The sequence below is a fragment of the Delphinus delphis genome, chromosome 4 (genome assembly GCF_949987515.2).
Source record: "Delphinus delphis chromosome 4, mDelDel1.2, whole genome shotgun sequence".
NCBI classification, from domain to species: domain Eukaryota; kingdom Metazoa; phylum Chordata; class Mammalia; order Artiodactyla; family Delphinidae; genus Delphinus; species Delphinus delphis.
In genome coordinates, this window is record NC_082686.1 from 119,002,131 (window position 1) to 119,026,319 (window position 24,189).

Sequence of the window (24,189 nt, forward strand, 5' to 3'; positions counted from 1 at the left end):
TGAAGGGGCAGAGCTGGAAGCAGATTTAGTAGGTAGAGATTGTCTTCCCTCTTTAACCCTTTCTTTCCAACTCCTTCCCACCCCTACCATAGAGAGATTTTGGTAATACGCATAATAATGCATTGGAGTTATATTGTGAGACATGGCCAATTAGCAAGATGTTAGTATTGTAGGTTCCCCAGTCTTATGAGTAAGAATTAAAGCCTCTTCCAACATGGCTCTGTAAGAACCTTCCCCTTGGTAGAAAAGCTAGAGGGGATCAATGGCAGGGAAAAGGAAGAACAGAAAGAGAAAAGTCTCCCAGATGCCTAAGAGAGGCATGGGGACTCTGCATGAACTGAATACCGGAGAGGGACTCAGTGGGAAAAGCATAGAGGTATTTGGCACCATACAGGACTCTGTGTGTTTGGGTACATGTGACAAATCCTTATTTACTAACATCTGTAATATACCTGCTATGTACCCAGTGCTTTAAACATATTAACCATACAAGGGGTGTTGTTTTCTTCCTTTAGGAGATGAAGAAACTGAGGCGTAGGTATTACATAACTTGCCAGTCCTAAAATGAGAATGATTTATTTACAATTAGAAGTAGAGGTAGGATCTGAACAGTGGCCAACAGAATCTATAGTCCAACTTTCTCCACCAATCGTGCTGTTTAGTTTATGCTAACTGACATAGTTTCAAAATACCAATATAAAAGGATATGGAGTTTGGGACTTCCCTTGTGGTCCAGTGGGTGAGAATCCGCCTTCCAACGCAAGGGATGCAGGTTTGATCCCCGGATGGGGAACTGAGATCCCACATGCTGCAGTGCAGCTAAGCCTGTGCGCCACAACTACCGAGACTGCATGCTCTGGAGCCTGCGTGCCACAACTAGAGAGAAGCCTGCACGCTGCAACTAGAGAAGCCTGTGCACTGCAACAAAAGATCCCACATGCCTCAACGAAGATCCCACGTGCTGCAACTAAGACCCGACACAGCCAAATAAGTAAATAAATACTTTTTATAAAAACTTGCTAAAAAAAGGATATGAGGTTTAAGTGAATACTGTAATGTTTCTGCTTTTAATATCACTGCAAACATACAAGAACAAACAACTTATGAAATCATTCTCAAAGGTTTAATTAAAATCCATATATCATTTAACATGTATAGATGTTTAAACTCTTTCAGTGATTCATATATTTTAAAATCCTTTTGCACATTTTGAGGCTAACTTCATGCTAGAAATCTACAAATGTACAGCTTAACACAAAAATACATTCGGAGTCCATTCCAATGCAAGTTTAAAACACTTTAATTGAAGACAATGTAAAGATATTTATAAACCAAAAACTACAAAATGAGCACATAAAAGTCTTCCCTTTTGAACTTTTAATAAAATACTGCTCTGTATAAGATCTAATGAAAAATTCCGGTTACTTATAAAATACTTATGTGAGGAAAGAAAGGAATTAAGATATATATATGTATGAGTTATACTTACTTACATTGTTTAAAAGAACAAAACTTTGGAACACTCTGATGATATAGTACACTATCTATTACTCATATATCAAAATAGATGAAAACACTCAAAGAAGCAACTGGGTGCAGGCAAAAGAAAATGTATGACACTTCAGGCAAAAAAAAGCCCCCAAGCTCCAAAACAAACAAAAAAGTCCTTTAACTGTAAGGGAAAGAAAGGAATAAGAGAACTTAAAGCAAACTGAGGACCAAATTCTCATTCTTTATGAGAAAACAGTATGAGGATTTGGCTCAAATTACTAAAACATCTACAGAAATTTAATTATTTGGCCTGGGCAATTTAATAGTATACCAATTGCTGAAATAATAGCAATAGGTGTACTGTTGAAAAAAAATTAATTTTTACAGGTTTAACTACGTAAAACTTTATCTGTTGGAAACCAGAGTCTCCATCATGAATTGCACTTGAGATGGCTGAATGCGATTGAGCAAGGCATTACTGCTGGTTCACTCTCTCTCTCTCTCTCACACACACACACACACACACACACACACACACACACACACACAAAGCAGCTATGGATTGGTGATATTCTTAACTATGAAAACTATTTTATACCTGTCTTTTTCTCTCCTTCTAAACAAAGGATAAGTGGTGCTGGAGTTAAGTCAGTGAAACTTCCACCTGCCCCCATTCTGTCTGTCTCGCCGCTGTCTCATACTGCTCCCTGGCAGAAGATGGAGTGGTCTGATGGAAATCTGAACCAGCTCTGTCTGAAACACATTCATTTCTGGAATTTTAAGCATTATCCTAACTAGGAAAGGAAGCTCCTGCAAAAAAACACTGTTTCACTGACAAAACTTATGAAATAAGAACACTGCCAGTTTGAGTTCTATATCACTGTCTCTAAAAAAAATAAGGGAATTTCTGTGATTCATTTCTTTTTAAAGGTTGAGAATGTCTGTCATGGTCATTTCTCTCCAATAAATTAATTCTCCTCCACAGTAAAAACACAATTTGGAAGCCAGATGGTACTAAGAAATATAGCAAACTCAAAAAGCTGGGAGATTGTACACAGTTGCTTTAAAAAAGAGGCTCTGGACAATGAGATGAAGCATATTACAATGAACTTCAAAGGACAGCTGGACAGTCCTAGCTATCTTAAAGGTAAAAATTAGACAACCACTATGAAAATGTATGATTTATTAATACAAATAAAACAGATGATTTAAAAGTGAGTGAATACTAGTATGTATAAAATAGATAACTAGTAAGAACCTGCTGTATAGCACAGGGAACTCTACTTCACTTTGCTGTACAGTAGAAACCAACACAACGTTGTAAAACAACTATACTCCAATTAAAAAAAAAAAATCATAAAAAAAATGAGTGAATAAAAAAGACCCTGCAACTTATCTATTTCCTTGAGCTAGAAAGATATAGTCTAAAAATGCAGTGTTGGATGGGTCTTATTTAACTGTTTCCTTCTTCCAACTGCCTCCCTCTCTGACCCCTCCCCCCAAAACCTAGATTAGTTTGAAAAATATCAGTCTAAAACCAAAGCACGTACCTGATTATAGAAAAGGAAATAAAAAACAAAAAACCTGCATCAGGAGTTTTTCATCTCTCCCACCAACAGGAAAAAAAGATCTCCTTATCTTTTTAGTTCTAAAAGAACTACTTATCCCTCTGAAAAGCAAGGAAAGTCTTAAACTGAAACCAAGATACAGAGGTGAAATTAATTTTTCAGGCAACTGAGTCTCAGACGTTTAAGACGTGAGTCTACATGATGTTTCAGTCAATTAATACAGTCTATCTGTAAAATTATAAAGCTCAGGTAATGTAGGAAATGGTGAAAAGGAACAATGAGACTGAAGGACCAATCTTCAAAATTCACTTAATTTGCTCAAAAAAAAAAAAAGAAAAAAAACTTTATTGAACAAAGATATTTAGAAATAATGTTTCAGCGAGGAGAAGAAGGTTTAAATAGATTTAACTGCTCTTAGTACGTGGAAACATGAAGTATTTTGGGGAATCTGATCCTCTGTGCCCTGTACAGCCCATGGTTTCCACAGAAAGGCCACAACAGACTCAACAGTTGAATGGGCGTATTTCTAAACTTCGGGGTATTCTGAGTCTGCACCATCCAAAAAAGGAAAAACTGTAAGTTTCCCAGTCTATTAGTGGATCTAGTCTCCTCAAGATTGTCATGAGAGATTAAAAACAGTCTCTGCCTCTTACATCCTCCCCAGAGAGGGCACATCTACTTCTCTCAGGTCCACATTTAGAATAGGTGTACAAGGTGAAGAGAACATAGATGAATGCCTGACACTATCTAGTCATTATGGAGCTCTCTCCCATTTTAATCTCTCTTTAGTCTTGACTTTTAGAATAATACATTTTTTAAAATGAGAAGAAAGAATGAAAAGAAAACACTTTTACTGCCTATCCACCTAGAATTGTCAGCTTGCTTTGCTTGAATACTGAGGAAACATCCGTATATGGGTTCAGCGGCACTGTGCTTACCGAAATTTCTCTTGGAGTTTTCAGAAGACGGCACGTGCTCCTTCTTCTGGGCTTTAAAAAAGATGTGGGCTGTACATTGTTTATAGAGTGGTCACAGAGCAATGATGAGTGAGGCAATTCTTGAATGCTGGAGTTTGTAAAGTTACATAAGGTGAAAAATATTATACACTTTAAAGTAGTAAGAGGTTGACATAATCTTACCGTCACAATTTAACTTTTTTGTATTGTATGCCCCAAACAGATGTTCCCTTAAAAAAAAAAAAAAGGTCGTGAGACAATAAGGACAAACACTGAGAATTACTTGAGCCTCATTACTCAAGATCCCATTACAGAGAAACAAATATTCCCCAAAAAAGAAATTCTGGGAACCAATGAACATCTGAATCTAGGAAAATTAATAGAAAATAAAATCACAGAAACTCACATGACTGTGATAAATGACAGATAATGAACATTTATCTCTTACACTAAAGGCACGACTAATATACAAATATCCTATTAACATTTAGAGAAACTCTAACATTTAGCAGTTAGAGAAAGAAATCCATTTAATTCAGTACTAGCATTTTTAAAAACAAACAAAGACTCATAGCAGAGTTTTCAATGAGCCAAATGAAACTAAATATAATCATAATCAGTTCCATACAAAGATTGTTGTTCGTACTTTTAAAAAAGTATGATAACTTACTTCCTTAAAAATACAAGCATATCACAAAAATGAAAGCACAAACATATATATAAAAACTCAGGCCCTGGTACCACTGAGACATTTTCATAAACTCTAAAATAATTTCAACAGCTACAGCTTGAACAATACACACCCACACGTGACATGCAAAGACAAAACGCCAGAGTCCCTGGGCAGTTCAGCATAAAGCTAAAAATATGGAACGAGAATGAGACGGGCACTTGTCATATAAATAATGTACAGTATACACTGATGGTGCCTGTGCACACCTTGTTATTTTTAAAAAATTTAGAATTTCATCAGTTCCAGGAAGCACTACACATGGACCAACAACGGAGCTCTCATGTATGTTTAAGTAAGCAGGTAAAAAGCTATACAAATTGATAACACAATTTATTTTAATTAACATGATTAATATTTTGTACTTTATTCTATTAGAAGATTAATTTGTAATCATTATACCCTGCAGATTTTGAAACTTAATTTTATTAGAAATTACTAATGCTGGTTCTTGAATAATCTAAAAAATTGTAATTATTTACTCAAATCTAGATTGCTATTTATAATTCTAAGCAGTTAAATGAAATATTCTGATCAGTATTCTGAAGTTGCTTTGGTACAAAATTGAGAATAAAGCAAAACTGGCAGCACCACCACAAGTGTGATCACTTCACAACAGGTCCAAAGGACCCTCAGATATAATAAAACCTAAGTTAAAATACCTATAAATAAGAGCCATTCTCCTGACACTTCTGTTACATCATTAAAAAGAGAAATAAAATCCACATTCAGTAAATTATACTTGAGGCCCAATTTTCATGCTCCATTTAATTATCCCTCAATGATAGTGTAAAAAATGTTTATAATTATTGCAATATGATGTCTAATTCATAGTTTAGGATGCTTCTAATGATGAGGCCAATGATTAGAGTGGTACATCTGAATGCTTAGTCCGTTGATATTATTTTAAAACAAGGTTGAATTTAGTCTTTTTTTACAGCTTTATTGAGGTATAATTGATGTAAAACAAATTGCACATACTTAAGATGCACAATTTGATGTATAGTCTTTTAAATAGCATGAAAAGTGCCTGACAACTAAAAATTTAAAAAATTTTAATTGAAATATATTGTTTTAAAATAGTACACTGTAATTTTTTATGAGACACAGATATGGATTTATAAAAAGGTGGGAGGAAAGGAATGAAATTAACTTAATTCCAAGTACAATTTATTCAGAAGGTTTAGAAACTCCAAAATTGACAGCCAGTTTTCTTGATTTTCTTCTTGAGGAGCTTGGTGTTGATTTATGGTGAGACATACTATGGCCTGGGGAGGCAGCTTCAACTTGAAAAGGAGACGCAAGTTGAGTAATCTGAGGGGACTTGAAGGAAGCTGATAAACTCTCCTGTGGAATCACTTTGGTGACATCAGAAGATGCTGACTGGCTAGTCTGAAGTAGGGTGGCTTGACAACTCTGGGCATCCTTGTTCTCAAAATTCTTTTTGTTTGCAACCCTTTTTTTAGTTACCTTTGAGGAATAAAAGCATCATTAATTAACAATGTAGACCAAAAAAGCTAGTGTCAGAAAATACCATAAACCATGCTGCTAATACTTGTCAATCACTGCTGACTTGTGACTTCCACTTATAACCTCCAAACCAGACTTTAGAAATTCAAGGAATATGGTTACAAATAAAATATTTAAAAATTATCCATAACTTAAATATAAAGAAAATTGATATTCCTGATTTTAAATCCCTTTGTTCTAGAAAAGGATGTTATTACTTGTTGCAATTATTATTATCTATTAGAACACAAACTCAGATAGCAGGGAACAGGTCAGACTGGTCACCACTGGTCAAAATATATTCTCAGTACCCAGACCAGTACTGAATGGACCTCTAGTTGGCACTGAATAATTACTGAATAAACAAAATTTTATCAATGGTCTTTGAGCAGTGAGAAACTAATTCTGTTAAAAAAATATAATAATTCTCTTTCAGGTCTCACCTGTAGAGGTATGAACTGATTGTGCACACCAGCTGGCATTCCTCCAGCCATGGGCATGGTCCCAGCATATGAAGTATGATGGAAGGGCTTCCCAGGAACTGGCACTGGTGGTGCCCATGGCATTGAGCCAAAGAGATGAGATGATGAGGGCATTATATTAGCTGTTAAAAATTATGGAAAAGCTGTTTTAGTAAAATGGTATCATAAAAGCCTTGAAATTTAAGACCTCCTTCTGCTACCCTTTTTTGGCTTTTTTTGCTTTGGCAAAGGGCACATACACTTAACTTCTGATTACCCTTGCTTACAATGTTCAACCTCAGGAGCCCCTTAAGGACTGTGAATCATCTACAGAAGTCAGCTTATCATTATGCTGTCTGGCCTACGAAGGCCAATAGTACCATATACTGATATAAGCTTTAGGAATATTTGTAATAATATTTTAAAAAATAATAAAAGGGTCATGAAACTGTCCCTTGGGGGAGAAAAGCCAGGGCACAAAGAGAGAAATCTTAAGAATCTCACCTGCCCCCAATGCTAAGTTGTTTCCATAGTGATCCCAGCCTACAAAAAAACCAAAAAAGCTTAAGTCTTGAAATCTGATCACTTTCATATAACAGTAGAATCTTTCTCCCTATTCTAATATTTGTAATTCAAGAATTTTTAAAAAATTTACATTTTCTTATTAAAAGCACATTGAATCAGTGGTTCCCAAGACTGATTTGTGTATCTGAATCACATAGGGAGCTTATGAAATACAGATTCCTGGGCAAGGCTCCAGACCTAGTACATCAGACTCTGAGAGGCCCAGTAATCTGTATTGTTAATAAGCTCCACAGGTGATTCTTCCACAGTCAGCACCAGTGCAACATTTGGGAACTACTGCATTAAACAATGACAATTGAGACACCAGCACATTGCCACCAAAGAAGGTATGTACTGTGCTCAAACCTTCTTTTTAAAGAGATAAAAAGGCAGCCAGAATTATAAGACAGTATAGCTTAACTAAAACTCAGCTACTTAAAAAATGTTTGGATCAGGAGAGAAGAATCATAATATATTTCAATGTTATGAATTACACATGTAAAAATTCCAGGATAAAGAACAGTCTTAATACGAAACACACTAGTAAGATTTAGAAAGTTATGTGCAAGTTTGGTGGCAGTTATAAGACTAAGAAGACCTATTTAAAAGATGCTATAGTAATCTTATGCATAGGTCAACTCAACCATTTCCCAAAATCACTGTCCTAAATATAAAATGTATTTTTCTCCATTGGGACCCTTTCATACCGTAAAGTGGAAATCTATAAAATAACTTTAAAATCTTAATCTGATGCATAAGTTGTTTTCTCCTGATTAACATTCAAATCTCATGGCTTTTATATCATATATCATTATTGGAACACTGGAGAGCACAAAACCAAAAGAACTCCAATTAAACTTTAAAATTCTTGGTAGGTATGAATACACTAATAAACATGATATAATAATGAACGTAAACATAATAATCAACATTAAAAAGGTAAAATATCAAGCTATAAAATATCAATAATAAATGGGAAAACAATCATTTCTTTTAGATAATATATTCTCATAAGACAAATCCTTTTTGAGAGAAGCTTGTGGGTAGACCTTTAGGTAACCTGCATGAACTAATTACTTAAAATTAATTGATATATAGTTGCTGGATTCATTTTTGAAAGTGAAAAAGTAGTTAAATTAGATTTTCCAGGTTATAGTGGACTTACTACCTTGAGCTATATGAAAACTTCAGATCCACTGTGTCATAAAGATTTTATGCCTACACATTGTTTATACAGGCAAAGGAACGCCAGTGTAGTACAGTAACAAAACTGTGGGCTTTGTAATTAGATATATTTGCTTTTGAATGCTACTACTGCTACTTAGTAACTTATGACCTTAGACAAATTGCATTTTTAAACAAATCAAAGTAAAGATAATTATACACATACATATTGTAATAAAAAGGGTTTTCAACATAATATAGCAGTCATCCGGTCCATCCCAGGTTTAACTGTTTTAGCTGTTTATTTCCAAACTGTTCAATAATTTGCTTATACTGCTAGTTGATTTTTCAATTTTAGGCATTTTTAGACTTCCTGTTATGATAGATCAAAATTCAGTTCTTTCATACCACCCCTCACTACTTACCCTGTCCTCCCAATGTAAGTATATTACAATGTTTGTTTAAAATTATAAAGTGTTTATGATATGTGACTGTATAAATATTATTACTGCAAAGCCAAGTAGGGTACTCTGATTATGTTTCTTTTTTTTTGTAAAACTTAAAAAAAAAATTCTTTTAAGAGTAATTATCTTTTAAAAGCTCTTTAGTCTTCTATGTACCTATCCTTAATGTGAGAGAATATTAAGAAACATACATAGAGTAAGCTCAAAATCCCCTCCGCTCTTCATTTCCCTCATCACCAAGGGCAGTTTCTTTCAAATCCACAGCTTCTTATTCCCTTCATCTCTGTTTTTTCTTCCCACACCTCCCCCAACTCCCTACAACCAACCCCCGCCCCCCCCATCCCTGTGTTTTTGATGTCTACCTTAAACCCAAACTCATGCGTTGGCAGCTACTGGGCTGCCCAAAACGGAGAACAGTCCTACTCTATCTAGCCACACTAGAGACTGTAGGAGGGCAAATGGTATTTTTAGATGAACCTGCAGACTCTGGTTTCAGGCTTACTTCTCACAACTCCTTAAATTACCTAAGCATTTAGGTAATTTTTTTTGTTTCCTCAAAATGATGCTTCTTAAAAGAACTTTCCAAAAACAATATAATTCAATAACTAATATTGAAAAGAGCAAAATACCTTACCAGTAGGTTGGGGAAAAACTGGAGGAATGGTTCCAGGTGGTACAGCAGGAGGATAACTTGGAAATATTGGTGGAGGCAAAGGGAAATTCACTCCTAAGGAGCCCTATGGAAGTATTTAAAAGTTATAAAACAATGCAACAAAAACATCCAGAGGGATTAATTAAAGAGTTAGTAGAGAATTCATGGACAGTTCTCACCAATTGTTGTAAAGCAAAAAGTGCAGCTTTTTCCTTGGCTTCATTTTCAGAATGGCACTGTGGCCCATGTACCAGTAAGCCGTTAGATAATTTTACCTGGCAAACTGTCATTGTCTAAAAAAAAGAACATGAATGGTTATGAAGTTATCTGTCCAGGAAGTCGACCTCCTCCTCCAAAGCTTAGTTTAAACAAATGGAATAATTTCATCTAACATTTTGTAAAAAAAAATTTAAGAATTCAAAAAGGGACTATCAGCTTAAGTTCTGGTTTATGATGCAAAAACTACAATTGTTGCCTTATCTTTCAATGTTTACAAAGTTAAAATGATCTCTAAGCTAGCTGAAGGACCAACCATCATAATGTAAATGAAAGCCAGCAAAACTTTTTTCTTTATATCTCGGATCAGGAAACTAGGTTTTCTACTTGTTTTGTATGTAAGATTTTATTGGAACACAGCCAAGCCCACTCTTATGTATCACCTATGGCTGTTTTCATACTGGAATTGTAGAGGTGAGTAGCTGTGACAGAGACGATATGGCCCACAAAGCCTAAAATATTTACTATCTGGCCATTTATAGAAAAAATCTGCTGACCCCTGCTTTCCACCATCCTTTACAAAGCACATATTTTGCTAATATGAATTAACTGCTAAAATTTAAAAGACTCAGAGGTTCTGACTGATTTTATATTTACATTTAAATGATAACTCTTTACAGTATGCGCTTTTCTTTTATAAAAAAGATTTAAAAAAATGTTACTTTTTCAAAAGGTAGCCATTTTTATGTAGTATTATTAGTTTAATCATGCTTTCTGCTTTAGGTGAGAATGTGTCAAGAATCTGGATGTAAAAAGGAGAAAACAGCCTTCCTGCTGTGGTTCTCAAGGTGCAGTATGGGGATCCTGGAGGTCCTTGAGTCCCTTTCTGGGGATCCTTGAGGTTCAAACTATTTTTATTATAATATGAAAATGCTATTTGCCCTTTTCACTCTCATTTTTTCATAAGTATACAGAGATCAAAAAGTTCATTGATATAATTTCAGATTCTACATTGCACTAACTTTTAAGAAAATACCATGTTTTAATGTAGTATCAAAGAATATCCACAGTTATATGAAAAGGCTATTAAAATTTTCTTCCTTTTTCCAACTATCTATTTGTGTGAGGCCAGATTTTCTTCATATATTTCAACCAAAACCACGTATTACAAGAGATTGATAGTAAGAAGCAGATATGAGAATCTAGCTTCTCTATTCAGCTAGAAGATGGATAAGACTTGCAAAAATGTAGAGCAATGTGACTCTTCTCATTAAATTTTTTTTGAAGTCTTTTTTTTTTTTTTTTTTTTTTTGTGGTACGCGGGCCTCTCACCGTTGTGGCCTCTCCCATTGTGGAGCACAGGTTCCGGACGTGCAGGCTCAGCGGCCATGGCTCATGGGCCCAGCCACTCCGCGGCATGTGGGATCTTCCCGGACCGGGGCACGAACCCGTGTCCCCTGCATCGGCAGGCGGACTCTCAACCACTGCGCCACCAGGGAAGCGCTCGATGTCATTTTTAATTAACAACATTAAAAATTTTTTTCAGTTTTAATTTTTAATTTGGTAAATATGGATATAACACAAGTAAACAAAAGTTCTTTGGGGTCCTCAAAAAAAAGATGGGGAGTTTCTGAGACCAAAAAGTTTGAAAACTGCTGCTAGAGACCAAGATCCCTAGCTCTATCAGTCTGAAGAATCTTGCGAGGCTACCTGCTGCCCAGTTCCTCTACCAGTTTCTCTGAGGGGTCTGGTTATGCATAAATGGAAGACCCAGAGTGAGAGGTATTAATCTATGCTGCTCATAAAGTCAAAAAAATCAGCTCCACTATATTATTTCTAGCCAAAGATTTTCAGTCAATTTATTTAAGCTCAGTGTTCAATAAGTTATGTAAATGGAAGAACGGTAATATACAATACCTGTGGTGTTCTCAGAAAGGAGAAATCTGGTTGTGGCATTCCAACAAGGGAACAAATTCGAGAAAGTTCAGTTACTGGTGTGGACACAGGAGGAATCTGGCTGGCAGCAGGCCAGCACACACTGTCCACAGACTGAACATTATGGTACTCACTAGCACTGTGAGGCTTGTTCATGTAAGATGCTGCCAAAAAAGAGAAAAGGACATATCCACATTAAATGATATCTCAAACTATGCAATTATGGCAGGGCTTTACAGAATAGCAAGGAGGACATTGTTAAAAAGTGAGAAGAGGAATCTCCCATGAAGCAAATATAAGAACTATTTAGTTTTGCCTAAAATGACTAAATTCAATGAAGATTTTAGATGATTATAATTAATTACTGATATATAATTAAGACAAAGATTTAAAAATGTAAGTAGATGACTGCCAAAAATTAGCATTGTGAGAGATTAATGACTACTTAGTTATTCACAGGCAAAATCTAAACATGCAAATGGCTTTCTTGAGCTGATTTACAATTAATTCTTAAGTTCTGAGGCTTTAGCTTCAGTCTTCTCAAAATTCCATCCTATTTTCTGAGACACATGGATGAATGTTTCTTTTGCTCTAAAATAATGCTTCTTAAAAGTTTTTCTGAAATTAAGTCTTTTAAGTGCCTTTATTATGATATAAAAATTCTGAAAGTTCACATTCTTTATAATCAACAAACTCACCAACAGAACAAAAAGCACACCTCAGTGAAGAATGAATCTAAACCTCTTACTGTTACAGATTAAAAAAAAAAAAAAAGTGGGCTTCCCTGGTGGCGCAGTGGTAGGGAGTCCGCCTGCCGATGCAGGGGACACGGGTTCGTGCCCCGGTCCGGGAAGATCCCATATGCCGCGGAGCGGCTGGGCCCGTGAGCCATGGCCGCTGAGCCTGCGCGTCCTGAGCCTGTGCTCCGCAACGGGAGACGCCACAGCAGTGAGAGGCCCACGTACCGCAATTAAGTGGCTTGCCTGAAGTCACACATTAGTTCTGTTACATGAGCTGGATTCCGAGTTCATGACTCTAAGGTAGATGATATTTTTTACTATACTGAAGTATAGTAAAAGTTACTTGCTTTTGACAGTGGGACCATATTTATCCAATATTGTTTTAAAATTTTATTTTGCTCTATTTCAAGAGCATATCTGTCCCTAGGATAAATATTGTTTCCTGATAGTTACTGGAATTTTAAATTATTTATCCCAATACTCAGTGGAGTATAAATGAAGTTAGGTTCTGATTTTGATACTTAATAAACGCAGATTACCTTATTTCAAAATGTTTTTTACCTCTCTGAGAAACTTCTGTCCCCAACCTACTTTTACATGAGTCATTTTTCCTGGTAGGCTTTTGCAGATAATTACAGTCAAAATATTAAAGTACAGGGGATGCAGAAGGTAGGGGTAATGATGGACATCTACTGAAATCCAGCTATGTGCCAGATGTTATGCTATAGGCTTCTTAGACTTTAGGTAAGTGCCCACTTTCCAGCATGTGCCTCCATTAATTATTTTAAATTGATTTTACAGCTTCTCCTATTTTTATGTTGTTCAAGTTATTTTAACGTAATACTAATATCAATTATTCGCACCTATGATGTGTCAGACACAGTGCTAACTGCTTTATATATGTTATACAATTATCACAACCGTCATTTGCAATGTTATTTTGTAGATAAAAGAATTTATAGAAAAGTTAAGTAATGTATTTAAGTTACATAATCATTTTAAAATTACTGAGAAAAAGCTAAAATGTGAAAACCTTTCCAGGTTTGGGATCTCCAGAATGAGTATCTGTAATAGTATAATTTAAGTAGTCACAAGGAGGGACTTCCCTGGTGGCGCAGTGCTTAGGAATCTGCCTTCCAATGCAGGGGATGCTGGTTCGATACCTGGTCAGGGAACTAGATCCCACATGCATGGGGCCTGCTGGTCGCAACTAAGGAACACACGTGCCACAACTAAGGAGCCAGCGAACTGCAACTAAGGAGCCCACCTGCCGCAATTAAGACCCGGTGCAACCAAAAGAAATAATAAAATAAAATAAATAAAATTAAATTAAAAAAATAAACTTATTAAAAAAAGAAATATTGAAAAAAACGTCACAAGAAGACATTTAGGGACTACAGATCTATTGGTTACATAGTTACATTGTTATATAAATGACACAAGTATAAAATTATACTCTTATTTGTTACTCTTTTTTTTTTTTTGAGGGCCTCTCACTGTTGTTGCCTCTCCCGTTGCGGAGCACAGGCTCCGGACGCGCAGGCTCAGCGGCCATGGCTCACGGGCCCAGCCGCTCCACGGCATGTGGGATCTTCCCGGACCGGGGCACAAACCCGTGTTCCCTGCATTGGCAGGCGGACTCTCAACCTCTGTGCCACCAGGGAAGCCCACGTTACTCTTAATTATACTTAATTATCTTTAAAAATCACATGATTAAAAAATAAATGAACTGGATTTTTGAAGTGATTGGTTATTAGTACTAGTACTTAGCTTACTTACTTAATTTCTTACTTTGTTTAGGCTGTGAGGAAGATCCATATTCATCTCTTCTACTGGAGGAAACAGTGACCTTATTACCAAATTGTTTCATCTCATTCTTATGGTCCACAGTGTCAGAGCCATCAATTTTTAGAATTTCTTTAAGCATCCGAGTTCCCTTCTGTTTTGAAAATGATTGGTATGGAGATAGTAGGGATAAGGGAGAAAAGTTAAAAGCTACAGACCTTATTGATGTTTCTTTTAATAAGTTCCATTGTTAAAAATTATGATGATAACTACATTCAGATAGAGAATAAGGAAAATAAGAGTTGAAAAAAATTCACATTTCCTGGCAAAGAAACAATACTTATCATTCTGCTTAACTTTTGACCAAATTGTCTAGTGGCAATGTTTGAAAAGCAAGGGAGCTATGGTGGCTAAATTGCCCAGGGCAGCCCGATCTTTCTCACAGGATGACAATAATAATGCCACACACCAGTCTACATAAGAGAAGGTGTTTTAACTGTTGCACAGAGTATGTGTGGCTAACAGTAATGAAATTACCATAGTGTACAAGCTCTTACAAAATACGAACCATAGCAAATGACTGTGGTGACAAATGTTCTTCGCTTGGAGGCTCTTCATGATGAGATGACTGTACTTCATTTTCTTTGGAGATATTCAAGGATGCTAAGAAGTTCTCAATTCCAGGATTAGGCTAAAAGAATAAATATTTTGTGCATGAAGATGAAAGTACAAGGACACGAAAATAGCTCAGAGTTTTATGTACAAAAATGATCATTTAATTTTCACTCAATCTTCTTCCCAGGTGTTAAAGTTTGGGAAGAGAACTTGTATAAACCAGTCTTTTAGCTTATCAGTGGCATTTGGATAACTAGTTTCAACCTTTCGGTTTTCTGAGACTTCTGCACTCTCATTTCTCTTCAAAAGCTTAACATTACATTTGGCAGGCCCTTCAAACACCTGTAAGAGAGTACGAATGAGTTTTTGTGCAAATAAAATTATAATTCCGACTTAATAGTATTCTAAATAAATTGCTGCAAACTTTTTAATGTGTTATTTTCTCTTTTATACCATGAGAAAAAAGGGGGCCCATAAACTTGATGAGGGAAAAAATTCCATCTTTATTTTCATTAATTTCTAAATGAGACTTAGTATTCCCTTCAATTATGAATGTAGGCAATAAAACACAATGGTGGTGATTCTAATGGTATTTCAATATTACTGGTTTTCTTTCAAATCTTATGTATTTTACTGTAGCATTAAAACTATTATTCTGAGAAAGAGTCCATAGGCTTCACCAAAGAGGTCCACGGCACAAAGAGTTTATGAACCCCTTCTCTAGAAGAAAGGAAATTATAGCATAAGAGATGACTCTGAAAGTCATGCAATTCAACCCTTTATTGGTATCTAAAAATTAACGGGCTGAGAACCTGTTATGTGCCAAGATATCTTCTAAGGTATCTCTTTTTTTTTTGCGGTACGCGGGCCTCTCACTGTTGTGGCCTCTCCCGTTGCGGAGCACAGGCTCCGGACGCACAGGCTCAGCGGCCATGGCTCACGGGCCCAGCCGCTCCGCGGCATGTGGGATCTTCCCGGACCGGGGCACGAACCCGTGTCCCCTGCATCGGCAGGCGGACTCTCAACCACTGAGACACCAGGGAAGCCCTAAGGTATCTTTTATAAATGTAATATATTATAGCTTATAAGAGATCTAATTTTTAAGAACTTTGTGTTATATAATATCCATATAAAATGCACGTAAGTGTACATAAATATTTTTAGACTTAAAATGTTTTTTTGACTATAAAATATATACATACTCCTTATCAAACAACAAACTATATAAAATAAAACATAAATGATCTCAGTTTCCCCCATTAACCTAACTCCACAGAATTAACTGTTAACTTTGCCATGTTGGTCCATATACTTTCATTGAATATACAAACATATTTCTACATATTTTATACATATAATGTATCCACATATATTCATATATGTAAGTATGTTTGTATGTATTTATGTATATACAGACTATATATAATGAGAGACACAAGTGATATATTTTTATCTCCATTTTAAAGATGAAGAAATTGAGGCTGTGAGAAGTGTAGTGAATTGCTCAAGGCCACCCAGCTGTTAAATGGCAGAACCAGAACTTCAGGTCTCTCTAGTTCCAAATCCTGGACTCCAGCTGTACAACCTCCCATCCAAGTGACTGACAGGCTCAGCAACGCTCCTGTCATGCACTTTATGAATCTGGCTGAAAGGGCTACAAAATTCAGTCAGATGCCACAGAGCCACCAACTACAATAAAAAGTGGGCTACTAGCATAGTGCAGGGAGATCAGCTCGGTGCTTTGTGACCACGTAGAGAGGTGAGATAGGGAGGGTGAGAGGGAGGGAGGGAGGGAGGGAGATGCAAGAGGGAAGAGATATGGGGACATATGTATATGTATAACTGATTCACTTTGTTATAAAGCAGAAACTAACACACCATTGTAAAGCAACTGTACTCCAATAAAGATGTTTAAAAAAAAAGTGGGCTACTAGAAATGTGATTTTAAGAAGCTTACCTGCCTATTTGATATTTTTTGTGACTGACTCTCAGTTTTAGGACTCTTACACTCTTCTTTAACTAGAGACAAGAAAACAGAGATTTTGTTAAATGAAATTTGCTGCACATCAATTAAATTTACCAAGTATTTACCATAGCAAGGCACTGTCTAAAAAATTCACAGAATTCCAAGGAAACAAAGGCCCTGATCTTGAGGAACTTATAATTTAGATGAGGGTGAGAAGAGAAACTCACAGATGACAACAATAAGGGAAAAAGAAAGGTGGCATCTAACTGAGCCTTGCAGGACGGCAGGTTTGCAAAGGGCAGAATAAGAGGCTAAGTACTCCAGCAAAGGAAATAATAGGAGAAAAGATAAATAATAGTAGAAGCAGAAAGCAAGGAATATTTGTAGAACTAAAAACAGACCAGTTCTGCTGGAGGTTGAGGAGTATAATGCAGCTTAATTTAACTAGAGAAGCAGGCTGCAGCCACAATCTGCAAAGGACTGAAGACTATGGAATTACACTGGTAGGCAATAGGCACAATCACAGAAAGGTTTTGAGCTGGTAGGAATCTGATCAGAATTGTGCCTTAAGAAAATTATAGTATGGCAGTGGCTTATTAGCTAGGTAGAAGGAGTAAAAGACCAAGCAGGAAGCTATTTTAGTATTCCTGTTAAGGGGAAATGATGGGAACAGAAATAAAGTGAAAAGGATGGATTACAAGAGGAAGAAGGAAAGGGAAAAAAGAAAAGAAGGAAGGAAGAAAAGGTGGAAGAAGGGAGAGAGGGAGAGACAAAAGAGGAAAGAGAGGATGAGGAAAGAAGTAAGGGGAAGGGATGGAAGGGGGAGGGAGGGGATGGAATGAGAGAGGAAGGAAGGGACAAAGATGGGAAGGAAAGGGAAGAGAGGGAACAGAGAGGGGAAAAGAAAGGAAGAGAGGAAGGTAAGGAAGAATTCTTGCAAAAAGGAGGAAAATAAAAAGTGACACCACTGCTATTCAACATTGTACTGGTGGTTTTATCCACAGCAATTAGGCAAGAAAAATAAATAAAAGGCATCCAGACTGTATAGGAAGAAGTAAAACTATCTCTATTTGCAGAAGCCAAAAAAATTAGGGCAAATAAATAAGTTCAACAAGGTGCGAGGATACAAGGTCAATATATAAAAGTCAGTTTTATTTCTATAAATAGTAATGAACAATCTCCCCCCCACAAAATTAAGAACACAGTTCCACTGACAATAGTATTACATAGAATAAAATACTTAGAAATAAATTTAACAAAAAAAGTTCAAGACTTGTACACTGAAAACTACAAGACATCACTGAAAGGAGTAGAAAGGCTTAATATTGCTAAATGACAGTACTACCCAAAGTGGTCTACAGACTCAATATGATCCCTATAAAAATTCCAGCTGCCATATTTGCAGAAACAGACAAGCTGATCCTAAAATTCATATGGCAATGCAAGAGACCAGAACAGACAAAATAATCTTGAAAAAGAAAAACAATGTTGGAGGATTCAAACTTCCCAATTTCAAAACTGATAACAAAGCTATGGTAATGAAGACGGTGTGTTGTTCCAAAAAGATGGCATATAGATAGGTGAAATGGCATTGACAAACTAGAAATAAATCCATACATCTATTGATTTCTGACAAGGGTGCCAAGACAATTCAATGGAGTGCAAAGAGAATTCAATGGGGAAAGAACTGTCTTTTAGCAAATAGTTCTGGGACAACTAGATATCTACATGCAAAAGAGTGAATACGGACCCCTATCTCATACCATGTATATACTTATTCAAAAATGAAAAAAGGACCTAAATGTTAGAGCTAAAACTATAACACTCTTAGAAGAAAACATAGGTGTAAATTTGTGTGACCTTGAATTAGGCAATGGTTTCTTAGATGATACCTAAAGCATAAGCAAACAAAGAAAAAGTAGAAAAAAACAGATAAATCAGACTTGATGAAAATTAAAAACTTTTGTACTTCAAGGACACTGTATAAAAAGTTAAAAGACAACCCAGAGAATAAGAGCACATATTTGCAAATCAAATATCTGCTCAGCATACAGGATACAGAATATAAAAAGAAGTCTTACAACACAAGAATAAAAAGACAACCCAATTTTAAAATGAGCAAAGGATATGAATATATATTTCTCCAAAGAAGATATACAAACAGCCAATAAGCACATGAAAAAATGTTCAACACTATTAGTCATTAATGAATTACAAATGAAAACCACAAGGAGACCCCACTTTACATTCACTAAGATGGCTATAATAAAAAAGATGGATAATAACAAGTGTTATAGAGGATGTAGAGAAATTGGATCCTCATATATTGATGGTGGGAATGTAAAATGGTACAGCTACTTTGGAAAACAGTTTGGTAGTTCCACAAAAAGTTAAGCATAGAGTTAACACATGACTCAATTATTCCATTCATTCATATATACCCAAGAGAACTGCAAACATATGTTCACACAAAAACTTGTACATAAACATCCACAGCAGCATTATTTATTACAGCCCAAAGGTGGAAACAATCCAAATGTCCATCAATGGATGAATGGATAAACAAAATGTAGTATTCATACTATAGAATATTGTTCAGCTGTAAAAAGGAATGAAGTACTGATACATGCTACAACATGGATGAACCTTGAAAAGATTATGCCAAGTGAAAGGAGCCAGTCTCAAAGGTCCCATATTTTATGGTTCTGTTTACAGGAAATATCCAGAATAGGTCAATCCACAGAGGCAGAAGTAAATTAGTGGTTGCCAGGGCTAGGGGAATCACTACTAATAAGTATGGTATTTCTTTTTGGGGAGATGAAATTGTTCTAAATTTAGACAGTGGCACTGGTTGTACAACTTTGTGAAAACACCAAAAAACACTGACTGTATACTTTAAAAGGATGAATTTTATCATGTATGAATTATAACTCAATAAAGCTGTTAATTAACAAAAATAAAAGGAAGCAGTTAGCACCACAAGTATACTTTCTAACTCATAACTTACATTTTCTGTGAGGCTCATGTTTTCTTTGCTTAACGCTGTTCTCATTAAAGCCAGATTTGTGATGTTGAGTTACTTGACTTATTTCTTGAGGTAGAACTGCACCCTGAAAATTAAAATTCTTATAAATGATTTAAACAAACTCTTAAAATTAAAACTACTTCTCTTCCTCAATGCTTAATAAATACTTTATTATTTTTATAAAAGTTATAGAGCTCACTAGAAAAAGATTTAAGGAATGCAGAAAAGTATAGAGAATTTAAGAAAACCACTCAAATTCTACCGCCCCCAAAATAACCATTAACATTACGATCACCACTCCAGACGTTTCTCTATGCATTAGTTAGATAGTAAGGTACACAGAAAACAATCATTTTACAAAAATGCTTTCAACAGAAAGAATTCAATCTAATTTTCTTTGAAGTTAAAGAGAAACTAAAGATTAAACTTTAGGTGAATGTTTCTTCATAACAGAAATATCAGCCTCTAAAGATCCCTCTAGATTTGCTTCAAAATAATCCTATCTCTGGGGTATGTGGGGATAGGAAATGAATAGGTATCATGGAAGAAACAGAAGTGGACATGTTCAAGGTAAAGGATGGGTACATGTAGATTTATTATACTATTTTCTTGACTTCGTTATTTTAAAAATTTCCATCAGAGTTTTAAAAAATTCATCATTCCTGTCCCTATGTTATAAAAGTTGAGGATATTATTAGCCCTTTCACATCCTTTCCCCTAATATCTGATTTTTATTAATTAATATTTATAATGTCAAGGTTTTCAATTGCTGGAAGACTATTACCAGATAGCAAGACTGATTATAAAGCTGCTGTAATTGAGACAGTGCATGAATGGGCAAAATTAGCAAAATGACATGAGTAAGTTTCATATAAAGATCACAGCAGATCCTTTCGCTTTCTGATAGGGAGAAGAGACCTGAAGGCAAAAAGAGACAGATAACTTGCCACAGCTGAAGTGGGAAGGGGAAGCAGAAGTAGGGGCTGGAGATGTTCAATACAAATTAATCACTTTACAATGATTACACAATTTTGCTTTTGGTGGGCCCTATTTAATTTTTTCTGAGCACAGACAAATGAACACTGGGTACATGTGGGCTCTTTACCAGGGCTCTTTACTCTTTTAAAAAAAGGGCTCTTTACTCTTTAAAAAAAAGGGCCAAGAGATTTCCATCCACATAGCACAATGGCTTGTGAGGGATTCTGACTCTAAAGAAGGGAATTAGAACAGCAGGTTCAATAAATTGGTGTGAACGAATACTGTGTGTCTATTATGTGCCAGGCATGGTTAAGATGTACTTTGCATCCATTATCTTAACATCATTATAATAATGCTATAATCATAAAAATGCTATGGTGTATTTTGATTCCATGTTATAGAGGAGTAAACTGAGGCTCAAAGTGATAATGTAATTGGTTACAGAACTAAATAGGAGAGCTGATATCTGAGCTCTAACTCTAAAACCCATGTTCACAGTACCATTTCAGAGAAAAAGTGCCCTAAGTTTAATTAGAAAGAAAATATCCTACTTTTAAGTATGTTTTTTTGAGTTCTTCTGTTTGATGTCTACATAAAGCTATTTGTGTCAGTCACATTGCCATATTCTGCCAATAAAGACTTGAATTTTTTTTAAACACTTTTTTAAAAAAATAAATTTATTTATTTATTTTTGGCTGTGTTGGGTCTTTGTTGCTGGGCACGGGCTTTCTCTAGTTGCGGCGAGCGGGGGCTACTCTTTGTTGCGGTGAGTGGGCTTCTCATTGCGGTGGCTTCTCTTGTGGCGAAGCACGGGCTCTAGGCGCGTGGGCTTCAGTAGTTGTGACACACGGGCTCAGTAGTTGTGGCTCGTGGGCTCTAGAGCACAGGCTCAGTAGTTGTGGCGCACAGGCTTAGTTGCTCTGCGGCATGTGGGACCTTCCCAGACCAGGGCTCGAACCCGTGTCCCCTGCGTTGGCAGGTGGATTCTTAACCACTGCGCCACCAGAAGCCCTTAAAGACTTTTTGAAAGAGCAGTTTTAGGTTCACACCAATACTGAGAGGAAGGTACAGAGATTTCCCCTATACCTCCCGCCCCACACATGCATAGCCTTCCCCATTATCAACATCCCCACTGGAGTGGTGCATTTGTGACAACTGATGAACCTACAATGACATATAATTGTTACCCCAAGTCCTTATTTTACATTGGGTTCACTCTTGGTGTTGTATATTCTATGGGTTTGGACAAGTGTGTAACGACATATGTCCATCACTATAGTATCATACAGAGCATATTCAATGCTCTAAAAATCTTCTGTGCTCCACCAATTCATCTCTCCCATTCCCAATAATCTCTGGCAACCACTGATATTTTTACTGACTCTATAGTTTTGCCTTTTCCAGAAGCATGAATACCTTTTTTTATAAAAAAAAATCATGTTGAGTTCTCTATAATTTGCTTATCAGATGAATTCCAGGCTGCTTATTAAGGCTTCATGGATATAAGTGTTGTATGTGGTGGCTCATAATTCTTAGAATATACAAGACATAAAACATGGGAGTGTTCAGCTGATATAAATAATGAAATAGCACCTAATAATAAGAGATACATACAGAAGATTCTGAGGAAATATAATATCAAGTGTGGCATTCCATCTCAAGGAAATTGGTGGTCATAGCTAGTAGACTTTTTGGCAGTGAGAGAGGAAAGGGCATCCTAAGTGGAAGGAACAATGCAAACACAGAATCTGAAGTGGAAATTACCTGTTTATGGGAAAGGGAAAGTTAGGAGACCAATCTGATTAGAACAAACCATTTTACCAAATAGTTGACATACTTTATATAAGAACTAGGCAGAGTTGGATTATAGAAGCCCTAAATATTAGTTTGAGTTGAGGTTGAATTCCACTACTATTAAACAGGAAGCCCTATACATTCTAGAGTATTTGAACAACACTATTTGAGGGCTGGAAAAGACCTCAGAGTTCATCTAAGTCCAAGCCGTAATTTTATACACGAGGCCACAGAAGCCCAGGGAAATCAGATTTGTGCAACTTGAGGCACAAAACCCAATTTCCTGATTCTGAGTCTAATACCAGATTTATCTTCACTACACTGCCACAGGGCATAAACTGAGTTCAAAAGCAGGAGTCCTTATTATTAGATACGTTGCTCAATTATGCCATGATTGAGCAACACTGGTGAAAGGCTCTTTAGGAAAGATTAGGTAGGAAGTACTATGTAAGAAGGACTAGAAAGGAAAGACATAAGAAACAGGAAGCACAGATAGGAGGTTAATCTAGGGCTGGGATGACAATTTAAGGTCCAGTTGTAAAAACTGAGAAGGGGTAAAAAGATTTGGGGATTCAATGCAAAAAATGTTAGAGAGAAGAAGCAAAAATTTTTGACTTCATGCTTTTCAGATTATATGCCTGAGTAAATGGTTGCGTTAGAAAATAAGGATAAGAGAAGAGGCTTTAGATGAGGTCAGTTGTGAGACATCCTGAAGTCGAGGTGATGGCGGAGCATCCATCTATACCTGTCTTCTAGAAAGTTGGAGATATTGGGTTAGATCTTGATTGAGAGGTTGGAATTAGAGACATAGATTAAGTGTTAATTAGCAGAGAAGAAAGACCCAAAGTCACCAGTCAAGGAATAAGGCAAAAGGGAAAAGAAAACTGTTGCGTTTTAGGGAACAGCCCCCAGTGAAAGGCTGGAAGAACAGAGGTTAACAAAGAACCTGAACAAATAGGGAAAGGAAAGAGGAGAGACTCGGGGTAATGTTTTCTCTTAGAGCAAAACTCCTTGAAAGAATTATCCATATTTGCTGCCTCCAATTTCTCTCTTCCTCTTTTCTCTTAAACCCACGCAAATCAGTATTTCGCTCCTATCACTTAACTGAAACTGTTCTTGTCAAGGTTCCCAATGGCCTGCGTGTGCTAAATTCTGTGCATAGTCAATTCTCAGTTTTCATCTTAATTGATCCATCAGCAGCGTTTGACACAGTTGATTACTCTGTTCTCTCTGACATCTGTTCTTCACGTGGCATCTAGAAACCACCCTTCCCTGATTTTCTTCCCGTCACCAGCCATTCCTTCTCAGTCTTCTTTGTTAGTTCCACCTAGTCTCACTGACTCTTGAAGGATGGAATGCTCTAAGGCTAAGTTGTTGAACTTTTTTTCTATCTATCCACTTTCTTGGATATAGATAAATAGATATAGATATATACACATATATGCACATATGCACATATACACACATATATGTATATGTGTGGGTGTATATACATATATATGTATATAATGATTCCCAAATTTCTCTCTCCAGCCTGGACAACATTGATGACCTTCAGACTCAATGTCCAACTCTA

General features: G+C 36.2%; 1 protein-coding gene across 2 annotated transcripts in view; it reads right to left on the reverse strand.

The window, feature by feature from the left end:
* Positions 1–911: 911 nt before the first annotated feature.
* The window catches only part of XRN1 (5'-3' exoribonuclease 1), a 101,197-nt gene continuing 77,919 nt past the window's right edge, over positions 912–24,189 (reverse strand). The window contains exons 33-42 of one of the 2 annotated variants that reach the window (XM_060011367.1): positions 19,824–19,926; positions 16,808–16,869; positions 14,804–14,926; positions 14,242–14,389; positions 11,693–11,874; positions 9,739–9,852; positions 9,542–9,644; positions 7,220–7,258; positions 6,698–6,858; positions 912–6,215 (exon numbers count right to left, since the gene is read on the reverse strand). In XM_060011367.1, coding sequence (XP_059867350.1) covers positions 5,916–6,215; positions 6,698–6,858; positions 7,220–7,258; positions 9,542–9,644; positions 9,739–9,852; positions 11,693–11,874; positions 14,242–14,389; positions 14,804–14,926; positions 16,808–16,869; positions 19,824–19,926 — 1,335 coding nt within the window. In that variant the 3' untranslated portion in view covers positions 912–5,915. Of the gene's footprint in view, positions 6,216–6,697; positions 6,859–7,219; positions 7,259–9,541; positions 9,645–9,738; positions 9,853–11,692; positions 11,875–14,229; positions 14,390–14,803; positions 14,927–16,807; positions 16,870–19,823; positions 19,927–24,189 lie in introns of both variants that reach the window. The other variant, XM_060011366.1, reaches the window with a different exon arrangement.